The 18002-nt window shown below is 36.9% G+C and overlaps 1 protein-coding gene across 1 annotated transcript; it reads left to right on the top strand.

The window, feature by feature from the left end:
* Positions 1-9077: 9077 nt before the first annotated feature.
* On the top strand, positions 9078-15636 carry LOC122489702 (cytochrome c oxidase subunit 7A2, mitochondrial). The gene is made up of 4 exons (XM_043591840.1): positions 9078-9207; positions 10668-10757; positions 14029-14113; positions 15435-15636. Exons 1-4 carry the CDS (start codon positions 9190-9192, stop codon positions 15491-15493), a joined length of 252 nt encoding a protein of 83 aa, XP_043447775.1. The 5' UTR covers positions 9078-9189; the 3' UTR covers positions 15494-15636.
* The last annotated feature ends 2366 nt before the right edge of the window (positions 15637-18002 follow it).

The following is an 18002-nucleotide window of genomic DNA, read 5'->3' as shown; positions in this document are numbered from 1 at the left end:
TGTCTAGTAAATAGAAAAGGAAGAAGTGGTAGAGAAGTAAGAATGATGAAATAATGAAGAGGGTGGGGCATACAGGAAACGAAAAGCCAGACCAGGAAAGAGAACAGCTGACTGGAGGGTTAATGAATGCTCACCTTCTATCTTCATGGAAACAATGCCTTAGAATTCTTGTATCGTCCTTTGTTGGTTAAGGTGAAAAGTCTTCTTATTTATAAACATGTGTTTTTTGAAAGGAGGGGAGAGGCAGTAAAGGAGTGCTGTTTCAAGAGGAGTTTTGATGCATAAATGTTTGTTGTAGAGTTTGGATGATCTAAGGAAGTGTTTTAGAGCTTTTTTTTTAGCCCATGCTCCATTCAATAAACATAAAAATCATATTTCCCCTAATGTCATTCGAAATTTCAAAATAAATATCATGTCTAAAATCAAATCGATCACGGTGACCTTATTTGATTTTATAGCTTTGTAAATAAGTAAATTTATATTTTATCAAAGTAACGTGTATATACAGTTAAAAAAATCGACAAGCCTTATGATGAAAACCAGTAGTCCCTGTCCCAACTTTCTTTAAGTCTTAGAGATAATCACTTTGAGTCCAAAAGTTATCTTTTGGCATTTGTTTTAGTGTATCTAAACAATATGCCTAGTCTGCTATTGCTTGATTTAATGGTTTTAGTCATCATTAATATCTTCTTGATAATGTTAACCTGCTGATTAAAGCTCTTTAACATACCTTTCCTTTCCTTCTCCCATTATTATTACAGCTATATCATATTTGGGAAACACAGTAGCTATTATTACTTATGACTGTGGAGCAAAGCATTGCACCACGATTACATTTCACATCATTTTATTTATCCTAGAATTAATAATTGCCTCATTTTTAACACATAATTTCTAGAAACCTATCTTAAGCTTTTCCCAGTTATTCTGTCAGGTCCACCATATTCTCATCAATAGTTTTGAAGGGTTTTTGTCCCCAAATATCAGATAATCTGATTCCCTGTTTTTACTAGGGAGATCTGTTCTGTATTTGTCCTTTTATGCCAATCTGAACTGGTTGTTTTCTTGACCAGTTACACAGCCATTATCCCATGATCTCCTCTTGTCACCTTTCTATGTTGGATCTGTTTCCTAGTTTATTCTGTAGTTTACTGGAGCACTACCTAAAGCACTTAAAGCTTCCTAAGAAGTGGTAGCTGAGAGGCAAATTTTCTGTGTCTAAAATGTCTTTTTTCAATTTTCACATCTCATTGATAGTTTGACTACATATACAATATTAAGTTTAAAATAATTTACCCTCAGATTTTTTTAAATAAATTTTTTTAATGTTTATTTTTGAGAAAGACAGAGCATGAGCAGGGGAGGGGCAAGAAGACAGAATCCAAAGCAGGCTCCATGCTTTGAGCTGTCAGCACAGAGCCGGAAGTGGGGCTTGAACTCACCAATGGTGAGATCATGACCTGAGCCGAAGTCGGACGCTCAACCGACTGAGCCACCCGGGCACCCCTCCCCTCAGAGTTTTGAAGGTATTGCTCCACCCTCTTCTAGGTTTCATTGTTGGTTTTGAGAACTCAGTTTCTATCCTAATCAGATATTAGACCTCCTAGACTGATGCTTAATTTTCTTCTCTTTTTCTCCAGTTGTTTCAACACTATTGTCTGTGTTCTTTCTAAAAGATTTCTTCATTTTGATCTTCCAGCCTTATCGTCGACTGAATTTTATGTATATTTAAAAAGTATTTTAATTTCTAAGACTTCCTTTATTTCTATTCTGTTTCTAAAAAATATTCATCTTAGTTCACAGATAAAATATTTTTCTGAGGGGGTGCCTAGGTGGCTCAGTCGGTTAAGTGTCCTACTTTGGCTCAGGTCATGATCTCGCCATTGGTGAGTTCGAGCCCCGCTTCGGGCTCTGTGCTGACAGCTCAGAGCCTTCATGAAGCCTGCTTCGGATTCAGCATCTCCCTCTCTCTCTGCCCCTCCCCTGCTCATGTTCTGCCTCTCTCTGTCTCTCAAAAAATGAATAAATGTTAAAAAATTAAATATTTTTTGAGGATATATATGCTTTTCTTTCCTATTCTGTTAGCATCAGTTTTTGTTGTTGTTGTTTTAAGTTTTAGGTTTTTTTTTTTTTTCTCGATCATTTAAGTGACTTTTTTTGTGTTTCTGGCTAGTCTTGACCATTTGTCATATATGGATGGCCCCCAAAAGACTAATTGAAAGTTCTTTGTTTGTGGCCAGTGCTTGACAAGTGATGGGCTTCACTAGCACAGTGCTACTCAGAAATGCCACTCAGTGAATTATTTGTTCCTATTCATTATGAAAAGCGTAGACAAGTAATAAAGAGTTGGCAGGTCAGCAACTGTAAGGGGATCAAATGTTGAGAAGTACTGCATTAGGGAATGATTGTCAGGGAGCCAGTCATTTGGCTGGAGGCCTTTTCTTTGACAGGGACTGTTCAGTCTCTCTAAGGAATTCACTGGTCCTCTTCAGAAGGAAGGGGTCCAAGGAGGGTCTGGGGTTTTTGTTTGTTTGTTTGTTTGTTTTGTTTTGCTTTTAACTCCCTCCTGCCTGTCCTCCACCTCACCTTCTGTTTTCTACTTTATACATATTTCTTTATAGCTATCCCTCTGCACATCCCTTCTGCCTGGTTGTCTTCCATTACTTTATAGAGAGAAAAATTATCTCTTACCCATGGGAGACAGTGAAGGAGGTGAGAGATTGTATTTGGCTGAGAGGGGGAGGGCAGAGGTTTTGGGATCTGACCATTCTGTTATATGTAATTTTCAACTAGTCATTTTCAGGCCTATTCCTTGTTGCTATAATTTTTACATCCAAGTCTGAACTTCTCAGGGGCTGTGGGCCAATCAGCATGTTTCTCACTGGTGTCCCCCTTAAGTATCTCTAGATTACAGCTTCCTCTGTCCTGCTCATATTCCGTCTGCTTTCTGTTTTCTAGAAATCTGCTGAAAATGCTTTTCTGGTTTTCTCCCCCCTATCAACTCTCTATCCTTTTTGACTCATATCTTTAAAAAATTTGTTTTAGGGGTGCCTGGATGGCTCAGTTGGTTAGGCGTCTGACTCTTGGTTTTGGCTCAGGTCATGATCTTACAGTTCATGAGTTTGAGCCCCATATCAGGCTCTGTGCTGATGGCACAGAGCCAGCTTGGTATTCTCTCACTCACTCTGCCACTCCTTCACTCGTGCTGTCTCTCTCTCTCTCCAAAAACAGGTAAGTAAATTTTAAAAAATTGTTTTAGATTATCATAAAACAGGTGGCGCCTGGGTGGCTCAGTCATTTAAACATCTGACTTTGGGTCAGGACATGATCTCACCTGAATTCAAGCCCCACATTGGGCTCTGTGTTGACAGCGTGGAGTCTGCTTCAGATTCTCTGCCTCTCTCACTCTCTGCTCCTCCCCAGGTGGCACCCTCTCTCTCTCCAAAATAAATAAACATTGAAAAAAAATTAGGTAGAAACATTATCATAAAGTAAACTTTGTGTGTGTGTGTGTGTGTGTGTGTGTGTGTGTGTGTGTAGTTCTGTGCATTTTAACTTATGCATAGATTTGTGTAACCACCATTGGATACAGAGCAATACCATCACCCCTACCCCCCAAAACTCCCTTACACTACTCCTTTATACTCATTATTTCTCTGGCAACCACTGATGTCTTTTCCTTCCCCATAGTTTTTCTTCTAGAATGTCATAAATGGAATTATACCATATTTAATCTTTTGAATCTGGCTTCTTTCATTTAGCATGCCTTTGAGATTCATCTAAGGTAATGATGCCTATCAATACCTCCTACTTTTTCAATTCCCTTTCATGTTACTGGAGTGAAAGGGAGAAGAGATAAACTCAGGGCCATCCACTTTTTTAAAACCAGAAAACACCTTGAAGTACCTTTTGGTGCTTTTGTAGCATTTTTAAAAATATTAAAAGATAAACTTGTTATTTACTGTAAATGATATTAATGGGAGCTTGTCTGTTGATGTGTGACAAGCTTTTTCATCCAGGGTAATGAAGAAGATTGAACTCATTGTATATTACTTTCACTATCAAGATTAGTGTGTCACATTATTTTAAGGAACAGAAATACAGAAAAAAATGGCTTTAAAAATACATGTTAATTGCAGTTGAATTAATGGTCTGAAGTAATCCCTGGGGTGTATTGTCTTTCCTTTTCACAACAAAGCTTGTAAAAGAGTAATTTATATTTTTTGTCATCTTCAGTTTTAGCTAAGGATTTATTTCACAGTCACACTGTATTCTGTTTACTATCATCTCTGTCTGAAAGATACAGTAGAAAGAGTATGGGTTTTAGAAGGAGGCTGACTTGGCTCTTATGTCTGTAAACTCTACCTTCAGATTATTTTATCTCCTAAATCATTTACCATTTCCTGTCAGTAAAATGGGAGTTTTAATACCCTCTTGACAGATTTTTGTTTTGAGGAATAAGGGAAGTGATAGATGACAAATATTTAACAGAAAGTATGGAAAATGACAATGAACAATTCTCACCCCCCTTTTGTCACAGGAAGTAAACTCACCCTTGAACTTTTTGCTCCATTTGATAATTTGGCACCATCCTTCCCTCTTCATTCTTAGCATGTGGCTTTGTGGATAACTCCTGATTTTCTTCATACTTACCTGTCTTTAGTCTCCTTTATACATCCTTTGGTTATGCTCACCATATAAAATGGTGGGAATTCTTTGAGATTATACTCCCTGAGCAATCATAAGTTCCTAATCACTTCTACTACCATCTTTGCACTAGTTTCTTTATCTTTTCTTGTGCCTTGACATCTCTTCTGAGTTCTAGATTGTTCAGTATGGGTCTCTTGGATTGTCCTTGGATTTCTCAAGCTTAGTAAGGCCCAAACAGAAACCAAGCCATTCTAGCTAGCTTTCTCTTACATTTTTTGACATAGTGAATGGTATGGTCAACCATCTTAAGAGTTAAGTCAGAAACCTCGCATTCATGTCCACATCATGATTTATTATTATGTGTTTATTATTACCTTCCTAATTAGATTTTATGCTCCAGAAGGTCAGCGACTTAAAAAGTTTTCCCCAGAGCATCTTACAAAGTGTTAGTTCATATTAAATGGTCAATAAATTATTGTTAAGCAAGGAGTGGACTCATTCATATATTGTATATATTATTTTTTCATACAAAAGGATTTTAGAGCCAGAGATGATTATTAGTCCAAAGCCACCCCTTAACTTTAATGATGAAAAGACGAGGCTTGCAATTACATAAATTATTTAATAATAAATACAGCAATTAAGTGATAGCCAAGTGTTTCATGATTCCTAGCTGTAATCAGAGAACATATGGAATTATAGTGATGTGCTATCTTTTATCTGACTAGTAATTTTTGTACATTAAACCTCACATGAAACTGTTCTATATTTGCTTTTGTAAAACTGGAAGTGGATTAACCATGCTTCCAGAATTAAAACACACATCCCAATTACACAAAACACTATTCTGGCTTTCCTTTTTAAATTTATAGATGCTACAGGCAGGGTCAAAGTAAGGGTTGTAATCTTGTTTGTTTTCTAAAGGAAAAGAAAGATGGAGTAACTATGTCATTTGGCAACTTTACATCAGTAATTGTGAATTATTTTCACACAAACTTATCTCAGGCTTTAGTTAACCATTACTTACCTCAGATTATCCATCTATATATCTAAATAGAGTACTGCCAGTTCTGTTAACAGTGTTCAAAAACCTTCTGAAGGAAATACTTCCTAATCATTTCCAGTAATCTAATAATAATTTTCTAATATTACAAAGAAACTCAAACTGATGTTTTGGAAAGGAAACTTTAGAAAATAACCCTTCTGGGGCATCTGGGTGGCTCAGTTGATTAAGCATCTGACTCTTGATTTTGGTTCAGGTCATGATCCCAGTCTTGAGATCAAGCTTGGCATCAGGCTCTGCCCTGGGCATGGGACCTGCTTAAGTTTCTCTCACTTTCTCTCTGCCTCTACCCCAATTGTGCTTATGCGCTCTCTTTCCCTCTCTTTCTCAAAATTAAAAAAAAAGAAAAAAAAGGAAAGAACTCTTCTGCTCTGCTGCAGAGCATGAGTTTACAAATCTAGTAACAAATTTCAAGTGTGCTTGAGATGATCCAATAAAGTTTGATAGGCATCCAGGCAAATTTCAGGTATGTTTTTCTGTCAGGATAATCACAATTTATAGAACAGGAGCAAGGAGACAATGAGTGAGGAATCCTGGGACTAAAAGCTGTTTGAAAGTAGCACATTGAGTATCAAAGATGTTTTGAATTTTTATTCCCAATAAGTTCATTCTTTATGCAGCATACTGTTCCTTTAACCAATAATTACTGAATATTTTCTATCTGCCAGTTACTATTGTAGATGCTGCAAGTACAGCAATGAAGAAAACAGTTATAAACAGTCATTATCTAACTTATATCATTAAAAGGATCATTGCTGTGTGGAAAATCGACTGAGTGTAAAAGTACAAGTAGGAAAACTAATTGAAAAGGCTTTTGCAGTAATGTAAACAGGAGATGATGATGGCTTGGCCTGGAGTTGTGGTAGCAGTGGAGATAAATGAAAAGCGGTCAGATTCAGATTATATTTTGAAGGTGTATGTATTCAACAGAATTTTCTAATGGATTAGTTTATAGGGCATGATAGAAAACAGTCAAAGTTTGGGGCTTGAAATGAAGAAAATTGCAGAGGAGAAGCCTTGAAAATAAAGGACTGGAAAGTAGAATTCAGTTTTGGTCATAAGTTTGCGATGCTCATTAGACATGTAAGTGGAGATGTCTGGAGTCAAAGGGAAAGGTCAGGCTAGAGAATTTGCCAGCACACAAATGGTATTTCATGGCAGTAGATGAAATCACAGACAGGATGAATGTAAAGGTGGTACTCCGAAATTTAGAGATTGAGAGTTTGAGGTTTCAGGAGACTAAAAACACTATGAAATGGAAAACCATCAAAAGAGTAGTGGATGGAGGACCATGTATGAAACTGTACATACATGTTGTATGTTATACTGTATGGCATTTGTGGCTTATTTCCAAATTAAAAACAAAGCATATTGTGAAGGAATGATCAATTATGTTAAATTTAGTTGCTGATAGATGGAAAAAATGAAAATTGAGGTTGACAGTTTATTCAATAATGTAGAAGCCATTGGGGATCCTAGGAAAAGCCATAAAAGCCTACCCAAAATGGAATTTAAAAAATTAGGAGAGGAAGAGAAGAAGACAAATATAAAGAAATCTGTTTTATTTTTATTTTTTAAATGTTTGTTTGTTTGTTTGTTTGTTTGAGAGGGTGGGGCAGAGAGAGGTGGAAAGAGAATCCCAAGCAGGCTCTGTGCTGATGGGGGATTTGATCTCAAGACGGTGAGATCATGAACTGAGCCAAAATCAAGAGTCAGATACTTAACCAACTGCGCCACCCAGGCGCCCCAAGAAATCTGTTTTCTTTTGAAGAGAAATAGTATGGTAACTGAAATCAAAGGCTAGTTTGTTTAATATGGGAATATGCTTATATGCTGATGGAATGATCTAGGAAAGAGGGAAGAAAAATTGTACTAGGTAACATACAAATAAGGATCTGCATCTATTTCAGAATCTATTTTATGTGAATCTTTGGTTCTTTTTGGACAGAGCCATAAATGTCCTTTATCCAATATATAGATCTATCAATCACCCAATATATGTCATTAATTCATCTGCTGGTTAACCTTTAACCCTTTAAGCAGTACTAGGGGATTGGTAAAAAATTACAATAATCTCTGTTCTTGAGAGGTTTACAATCTAGTTGTCTAGATGGAGAAAATGTAAGAGAGCACATACAGCTTTAACAAGTTCAGAGTACACTTTTTAAAAATTTGTATGTTCCAGCTATTGGTGCCTGGTAATTGTCCTCAAGGATTCCATCACAGTGCATAATGCAGAAGGGAGAATAAGCCAGAAACTTTCGGTCCCTATCTAGAGAAGAGATGAATTGGGTATTTACAAACCTTGGTGAGGAAGACTGAGCACAGATAACTTGGTGGATCTAACCCAAAAGATTAGAAGGAATAGTGATTTTGATATTACTAATTTTTATCTACACATTTCACCTATGTTTAACCCATACATCATCCACTTTCTATTTGAAATGATAATGGAATAATTATAAAAATTTGTTTAAAAAAGGTGGAAAGATTTATTTTAGTATAGAATAAGTATTTTTATGTTTACATTTATACACACTCGGTGGGCACAAAGACTAAAGATCTCTGTAAGTGGCATTATTTAGGCAAGACTGCTAGAAGCAAGGTACACTGGCAGCCTAACCAATATTTGCCCTGCCTAGCAACTCCAATCATGGAAAGTGCCCTGGGACAGCAAGACTTAAAGAATACCGATGTGCCATCCCATCTCTTGTCCCACAATTAAAAATATTCCCCTCTTTTCAGCATTTTCCCCAGACACGGAGAAACGAGCGAACAACTTTCACAATTTCAGGACGCTGGTAGCGTTTCTTGCATGGGGAGTTGTGCAGCATCCAAAGGTACAAGAAGATATCCCGACGCAGCTCTTTACAGCATATTCTCAGCACAAGGAACAATAACGCCCTCACAAAGTTTCTTCTACGGAAAAAAAACTGATTGTATCCGTGTAAGAGGAGCTAACCTTTTTGTTTTGTATTGCATCAAGCTTCATAGCTTACAGTTAGACCAACCCAGTGTTCTTTCAGCACCTAAACAATGGTTCAAAATTTGCTCAGAAGTTTTTAAAATACCTTCTCGTTCAAAATATACTAATTTTCTATGATAGCCTGGTCTCACATTAATTTCACCTAAGCTAGTTACAAAGTACATAACACGTCACTCCTTGCCTCTCCGGTCTCAAAAGTTGTTTACTTCTCCAAGCCTTAGCTCCAGGAGACAGCCCCCTGAACAGCATCGGCCAGCTTAGGAACGAGAGCAAGGAACGGAAACGGCCGGTCGGCTAGAGCGGCCACAGCCGTACGGCCGCTCTCGCTTGCCTTTCGCTCTCTATGGTTAGAGGCTCAAGCCCCTCCTCCGTCCGAAGTATTAAGTTCCCTGACGCTTGCGCAAGGCCAGAAGGCAGTTCCGGTTCCGGTGTTGCCGTTCTCGTTCCTGGTGTTCGGTTGTTGCGGTTGGTGGGTAGTAACCGAGCCAAGATGCTGCGGAATCTGCTGGTAAGGAGCTTCTCGGCTTGCATTCTTGATGTGGGGCGGGAAGGTTAGGAGCGGAGGCTAAGGGATGACTGAAAAGCCTCTCCTGAGAGGGAAGGAGGGTGGGAGAAGGCGGCTTCTGAGGTCACCTTGGTCCGTGTCCTTTTCGCCTGACGTTACTTTCCCTTCTAACTATTCCTCTTGCTCCCGGCTGTGCTGAGTAGATATAGGGAATGAAGAGGCTGGGGAAATGACCAGAGGATGGTGGGTTTGACAGCCTTGGTTTCTTAATGGTCACCTCTAACCCTATGGGTTATTGATGAAGTCGCTAATTTTGATATGAGTAAACTCAAGATCCAAGTGGGACGTTTCTGATACCCGGAAGCTTCAGATAGAAATATGTCCACTGGTACGTTGAAAGGCCTAAAGTTTCAACGTTTCTGAGCTTTGTGAGCATCAGGATGCGGTTTAAAAAGCAAGTCATTCGGTTTCTGTTGGGACTTCAGGAGCCGTCATGGTTGAAAGTGTAGTGTTGCTTCAATCAGGCGGTCCTGCAGTGTCCTTCACCCATCCATCGGCTTTGAGCATGTGAAATAATTTCCCAAAACTTCGAACAAGAGAAGGAAAATGTAACAGTGACCATTCTCTTTTGTAATTATTCAATAAGGTTTTACTTAGCTCTCAACATATGATTTGTTTTGGAATGTGGAGTGCATATTTGTTTCGTTATTTAATTCAACTGGATATATAATGCAACTCACTTTTTAAAAAGAATTGTACCCCATTAATTATTCCCTACTTTATAGGAAAAATGCAATGGGGAAAGCATTTTGATTAAGTAGGAATCATGTCAGTTTATTTTAGTGTCGAATAGATCTTTTAATAATATGGTAAAGTTATAAATGAAAACATTGGAACTTTTAGTGTATTTTGTAACCATTCTTTATTCTCATAATATCTGTATGTCAGTATGTTTTACTCAAGGATTATATGATACTACTAGTTCAATTCAGGTAAAGATGTTTTTTTTTTTTCTCAGAATCTGTATGAATTGCTACTTGAATGTGGTCTTTGGAGACTGTAGAATTTTAATGTAAAGAGTAGTAGATGGGTTCGCCTAGGTGGCTCAGTCACTTAGGTTAAGCGTCCAACTCTTGATTTCTGCTCAGGTCATGATCTCACAGTTCATGAGATTATGAGATTGAGCCCTGCATCAGGCTCTGCACTGACAGCTTGGAACCTGCTTGGGATATCCGCCTCCCCCCCACCCCCAAATAAACTGAAAAAAAAAAAAAGAGTAGTGGATGGACAACAAGGTGGAAAACTTGGCTGTTGGTTTAGTTAGGACTCTGTTACTGACAAGTCGGGTATGTTTTTAACTGTCAGTTTCCCTCTTCTGTAATAATAGAAGTTGAAAATAGTTGGTTTTGAAAGTTTCTCTAAGACCTAAATCTGCTCAGTATATATGGATTTTTTTATTTCAGGCTCTTCGTCAGATTGCCCAGAGGACCATAAGTACTGCTTCACGCAGGCAGATTGAAAATAAGGTTCCAGAGAAGCAAAAGCTATTTCAGGTACTGAAATATTTTATAGGAGGTTGTTACTTGTAATAATATTTACCAAAAGTTGGAGATAGGAAGTAAATCTGGAGATGCTTGGTTGTTACTCATCTTGTTGTATTAGCAAAATAATAAACCGCCTATTGATAGTTAGTTGGGCCTATATCCAGGAGGACTTTGGGGAAGTAGAAGAAATGAGAGGGAAAAGGTGTAGGTCAAAGACACTTTGTTTGGAGAAGTTACATTGGGTTAGCACTCTATGGGTAGTTTCATAAGAATAGACAAATAGACCATAGAAAGGGCCCAGAAACAGAACAAATATGTATGTAGAAATTTAATATACGTTAAAGGTGCTATTTCATATTAGTGTGGAAAGGATACGATAAATTGGCGTTAGAAAAATTGTCTATTTGAAAGAAAGTAAAGTTCTGTCCCTCTATATTGTGTATTAAAAGGTAAATTGCAGATATAAATGCTTCTTCTGCCAAAAAATATTAAAATGAAATATATTTTTCCAGTTTTAGTGAGGTACAATTGACAAATAAAAATTGTATATATTTAGGTTGAACCTGATGGGTTTTATTTTTAAAAAGGTGCATACAGTGTGATGTTCAATGTGCCTATGAATAATTACTGTAATTAAGTTAATTAACACATCCATTACCTCAAATACTTGATCTTTTTGTGTGTTTGGTGAGAGTACTTAAGGTCTACTTTCTTAGCAAATTTCAAGTGTACAATGCAGTACTATTAGTTATAGTCACCATAGGAGAGTATTTTTTATATCTTAGGGGTGGGGAAGTCTTCCTAAGGAAGTCTTTACAAAGCCTAGAAGCTGTAAAGGACAAAAATTGCATTTATGAGTTCAAGTGACAAATTGAGAGCAAATTTTAAAATATAACAAAAGATTAACATCCCTAGTATAAAAAGCGGTCCTACAGGGGCGTCTTGGGTGGCTCAGTCCATTAAGGGTCTGACTTCGGCTCAGGTCATGATCTCGCGGTTTGTGGGTTCGAGGGCCATGTCGGGCTCTGTACTGACAGCTCAGAGCCTGGATCCTGCTTCAGATTTTGTGACTGTCTCTCTGCCCCTCCCCCACTCATGCTGGTTTCTCTCAAAAAATAAATAAACGTTAAAAATAAATTGAAAAAAAAAAAAAAGGTCCTACAGATCAGTAAGAAATGCAAATTAAAATGACAAATTACAACTTTTTCCCCCTACTTGATTGTTAGAATTATGGAAGGATTTAAAATAGGCTATGGGGGCGCCTGGGTGGCGCAGTCGGTTAAGCGTCCGACTTCAGCCAGGTCACGATCTCGCGGTCCATGAGTTCGAGCCCCGCGTCAGGCTCTGGGCTGATGGCTCGGAGCCTGGAGCCTGTTTCCGATTCTGTGTCTCCCTCTCTCTCTCTGCCTCTCCCCCGTTCATGCTCTGTCTCTCTCTGTCCCAAAAATAAAATAAACGTTGAAAAAAAAAATTTTTTAAATAAAATAGGCTATGTAAGCCACGTATGGGAGATAGTTATATTCGTACACAGTACTTTCATACATAATAGTAATATAATTGGTATAAAAGTTATAAAGAGTGTGTGAGAGTATTATTAAAAATAAACCAGATACCCTGTTATCAGGGACTTCCACTTTTTTTTTTTTTGTTTTTTAAAAGTAGGCTCCATGCCCAACGTGGGGTTTGAAGTCACAACCCTGAGACTGAGTCGCATACTTCACTGACTGAGTCAGCCAGGTGCCCCTGGGGACTACCACTTTTAAAAATCTTTTCTGCAGACACAGTAGCTTAAATATATAAAGAAAAGGATAGAGGTTATTTGTCATAGAATTTTAATACCACTAAAACTCCAACAACCTAAATGCCCATTAATAGAGGACTGGCTTATTCAGTTCTGATATTTTTGCAGAGTGGCATTCTATGTAGCCATTAAAAGGGATAAGGTAGTTTTAAAGGGAGTAACAAAAGTTTTTAAGACAGCATTAAGTGAAAAATAGAATATAGCATACCCTTATATAGCGTAATCTCATTTGGTATATTAAACAAGTGTGTGTGTAAATTAGAAGGTAAGACAACGTAAGCTTTAAAAAATATTTAAGAATATGAACTATGCTGTTAATAATGGTTTTCTCATGAGGAAAGATGGTGGGACAGAGTTGTTTACCTTTATAAGTAGTTACATTATTAGTTCTTTTTTTGTTTTACTGTGGTAATACCTGGTTTTTCCCAAATAAAATTTTGTATCCTATACAGATCTTCCTTGACTTATGATGGAGTTAGGTCATAAAATAGTAACCCATCATAAGTTGAAAATATGTTCAATTGAAAATCCATTTCATATGCTTAACCTACCAAATATAGCTTAGCCTAGCCTACCTTAAACATGCTTAGAACACATACATGAACTGGGCAAAATCATCTAACACAAAGCCTATTTTATAATAAAAGTGTTGAATATCTCATGTAATCTCTTGAATACTGCACTGAAAGTGAAGTGAATGGTTTTATGGGTACAGAATGGTGATAAGTACATTGGTTGCTAAATTTGGTGATCGTGTGGCTGACTGGGAGTTGTGGCTGGCTGCCACTACCCAGCATCATGAGAGGATCGTACCGCATGTCGCTAGCCTGGCAAAAGATGAAAATTCAGAATTTAAAGTACAGTTTCTCCTGAACGTGTATTGCTTTCACATACTTGTGAAGTTGAGAAATCGTAAGTTGAACCAAATCTACCTTATGATTAAAGTGTGAGGAGAGGAATGCGGGGGTGGCTCAGTTGGTTAAGGGTCCTACTCTTGATCTTGGGGTCAGGTCATGATCTTAAAATTTGTGAGTTCGAGCTCCACCTCTGCCCTGATAACGCAGAGCCTACGTGGGATTCTGTCTCTCCCTGTCTCTGCCCCTCTCCTGCTTGCTCTCTATTTCTCTCAAAATAAAGAAATAAAAAAGTGTGAGGATTCCTGATCTTTTTAATAATTCAGCTGATGGACTCAATCAGTATATTTTCACAACTTTAACATTTATATATTCCTTGGAAGGCAAATCTTTACTGGATCTCATTAAATGTGAGAGAAAGAATGTTGATTTTTAGGAGTTCTTATTTTAATACTTCAGTGGTGGTAGGTACAGAGGAAAATTGTAGTCTTTTAATTTTGATATTGACAATATTTTAATTCCAGGGGTTTGAGGAGGTGCTTAATTTTATATAAATGGATTAGTTTTTGAACTTAGTTGAAAAAAAATGATGCATATAGTAATTATTACTATTTTTTTAATCTAGGAGGATAATGGAATTCCAGTGCATCTAAAGGGTGGAATAGCTGATGCCCTCCTGTATAGAGCCACTATGATGCTTACAGTTGGTGGTAAGATATTTGGAATGCTTGACTTACAGATAGGTAACAATAAGGATTACTAACAACTTCATTCCTTTTACTATGTCAGTATTTTAACTAGAAAGACTGTCGCCAGCATCTGAGATCTTACTGCTTTACATATAAGGACTCAAGAGGATGATTGATACATATTGTAGAAGAGCATTTTAATGTCTTAAAAAATTAAACCAATAAAGTTTGATAGGAGTGTTTATGATAGAGGTGGCTTTCAGAGTGTGCTACTGGTGGCCTTACACATCTCTCCACACCATCTCCTATAACAGGGGCTTTTTAAACATTTTTACTGTGATACATAATAAAAACACACTTTACATCTAAACTCTGAACATACATGTTTATGACAGAAACAAAACCTCTATGGAAAGAACAGTACCTATTACTGTACACAAAGTGCTTTGATAGATTTTTCTGTGGATTAGGCAGGTCCATTGTTCAGTATTAGCAATGGAATATTACAAATTGGTAGGCTAGGAGCAGAGTTAAGATTTTAAATGATTGCTCTCTGGGGGAGGAAGGGAACTATTTGATTACTGTGTGCTCATCTTATTGATAGAAGTGTCCATCAATGGATTTCTGTAACCTTTTTTATTAAGTCTGTAATGTGTCCTCATTTTAAAGATGAAGAAATTATGTTAATTACCCAAGGTAATATTGCCTCTGTGTGGAAAAGCTGGAATTTCAACCCTAATTACAAAGTCCCCGGGGCTGATACCAAGGTGCTTTCTTTGCCTTGGGTTGAGTACAGTGAAGAGGCATTTATGAATGAAGACAACAATCAGATAGTGACCTTTAGAGTCAAATTCTTTTGGTCAGTGTGACTGTTTCTTAGATATTCTGGTAATTAGTTTTTAAAAATATTCACTTATTGGCTATTCTTACATCAAATTGGATAATTTAAAAATGATGTATCATTCTTCTTGGTTTAATACTAATAATATACTTTAGGGAGTGCTTGTATATCTTGACCTCTTTTTTTGGTTTTTGAATCATTCTTAGCATTTTTCAGGCCATCTTAGTTTAGTATGGAAATAACTTTTATATATGTTCTTACTCTTATTTAAAAACTTTTTACATGTTGTCAATTTGACAAATAAATTATTGTGTTGTATCTAATACTTTCCTTTGAAGTTATTTTAAATTTTACCAGCACCTATCAAAATACTTTTCTGTGCTTCCATAAAAGTAGTCTTAATGCCAAACTTCCCTTTCTGTTAACTTTTAGCTGGAATATTATGTCTATACATGTAAATGTCAGAATTTCTTGTAAGTTCTTTTTTTGTTTCTTTTTCAGGAACAGCGTATGCCATATATCAGCTAGCTATGGCTTCATTTCCCAAGAAGCAAGACTGACTTCAGTTTATCATCTCAGCAGGCAGTTGGTTCAGTTTCATTCAGCTCTCTCTGGACCAATAATTGATACATAACTGAGTTCTTCGGGGAACAATATTTATTGACTTCTACTAACTGCCACCAATAAAGCAGTCTTTACCATGCTTTGTCTTATTTTATCACTTTAGGATACATTATACCAATAATTTCAGTTTTTGATCAGCCTTGTAACTCTTAGGTAGGGAGCAAAAAAATGGTTCTTTAGTCACTAGGGTTGTATAAAATACCATTGTGAGACTGGTGAAATTTTATTTTTATAAATAAATTATGTAATAGAACAGCTCAGAATTATACCGTGGATGGTTTTCAGCTGTGAATGAATGTAACACTTGAAAGCATGTTCCTTCGAATCCCTCCCCTCCCCTCCCTGCTGTACTGTATCTTAGGATATGCTAGAACCTGGGGTTAGTGGGCACAGGTCATTTTTTGGTTCCTGGGGTTTGAGTTTCTTTTTTTCTCTCAGCTATGTTAGCATATGTCCAAATATCAGATTTATTCCACAGCTTAGAGTCAGGCTTCAGTAGAGAAACTATAAAATAATTTACGACTTGTTCTTTTACACTAACGATGGGCTTCTATTATGTTACTACAATCCATAACATAAAGTGTAACTTCCCTTAAAACACTTAATTCATTTCTAAAAGCTATCTTCTAGGGGAACTTAAGGAGTCCTACTTTGTTACCTCTACTAGGTGTACATTTGTAACACTAGTCTAGGTGCAATTCAATCTAGGGGAAATCCATGAGTAATGGTTTTATAAACTTCAATTTTTGCATAAAATTGAGAAAAGTATATGTAGAAAAAATGAGTCAAATCTGAAATAGCCAATCGAAGTCTTCATGTGGAAACATTGAGGCTTAAAGTATAAATCTATCTCAAAAGGTACCTAATAAAAGATGTCTCAGCCTTGAATCTTGAAGGTTTGAAAGGATCTTGGTAGCCACATCTAACCTGCCACTAAATACAGGGATCTTCCCAACTTCTGACAGCATCTTATTACTAATAACAGCAGAGAATACTGCTTTGAAAGGGAGTGGAATAAATATCAGACATTTCTAAATGTTGAGAAAGTTAAGTTGGGCTGGAGTTTGGTCCAATTTGATTTGGAGCTAAAAAGCAATCACTGATATTTTGAAACAAGCTATATCTCAGCATTTTACGGAGGAGAATTTAACTTTAATTACAAATTTCATAAAGTGATTTGAAATGCTTTTATGACATGATATGGAAGATACTGTTTTGTAGTAAAAAGAAAAACAGCCTGATATCCTCTGATAGCCTTCATCTCAATATTGAGAGGTGCTTTACTATTTCTGACATAACACAATTTATAAAACAGTTTCCATGTGAAAATGTTATGTTTGGGCTATGTTACCATGGCAAGATGGGATAAAGTAAAAGGTTGAATGCTTAAGATACTTGAAAAGTTCTTTAAATTGATGCTAAGTTTAAATATTTGCCCTTCACTTTAAAAATCTGCATTGTAACTAGCAGTGGAGATGGAGAGGGGTTGAGGGGCAAGATCCCAGAATAGAGGTTGCTGGACAGAATTTAGTGAAAATGTCTGCTATACTTAAGAATTTAGTGAGAGAGCCGTTAACAGTTACTGATAGATTGCAAGACCTATCCAAAAGTCCCATGGAACAGAGTCCATTAGAAGTGTTGAAATGTGGCCATCAGGAAACAAAACAACCTTCATTCCAATCTCCTTTTTAATCTTTACCATACAGTATCTCTTTGAGATTAGTATCCGTTACTAAATAGAAATTCCGTGATGTTATTCCATTAATAAAGACCATTTGAGATATATTTAAGTGAGATTTTGTTATAATTCATATTAATGCTCAAAATCGCATTTGTAGTCTGTAGCTGTTCTATATGAAGTTGAATTATTTACAGATGAAACAAGCTCACAGAAGGCATGCAATTTACACAAAGCTACAAATAAATGACAGCACAAGGTTTCAAATCCAGTTTTACCTGATTCTTAAAGTTCATGGTCTTTCCAGTATACTTTATCTTCCGTGTTTGATTAAATGTTGACTGGGATAGCTTCAATACACTGTTAATAGCAGTGTATATATGAATACTTTACAAATATGAATACCCTATTTCCATTTCACCTGTACAGTCAAGTTTCTTGGAAGAGTGATCAGTACAGCCTCTAAGTCCGTTGTCCGTTTCACATTGATTGCTATAATTGAAAATCTACCTATTTAACATCTGTCTTCATATTTGAGATCCAAACTAAGCACTCTCATCACATCTCATATTGTTCTGCTTCTTGGTGAATGCATACTCACTTTTAAAAACTATTTTTGAGAGAGAGGGGACAAAGGATCCAAAATGAGCTCCGTGCCGACAGCAGAGAAGGCAATGTGGGGCTGCAACTCACAAACCGTGAGATCATGACCTGAGCCCAAGTTGGACACAACCAGCTAAGCCACCCAGGTGCCCCATGCATACTCA

Source organism: Prionailurus bengalensis, chromosome B2 (assembly GCF_016509475.1).
Source record: "Prionailurus bengalensis isolate Pbe53 chromosome B2, Fcat_Pben_1.1_paternal_pri, whole genome shotgun sequence".
NCBI classification, from domain to species: Eukaryota; Metazoa; Chordata; class Mammalia; order Carnivora; family Felidae; genus Prionailurus; species Prionailurus bengalensis.
The sequence above is the reverse complement of the archived record's forward strand: the minus strand, read 5'-3'. Positions and strand labels throughout refer to the sequence as shown.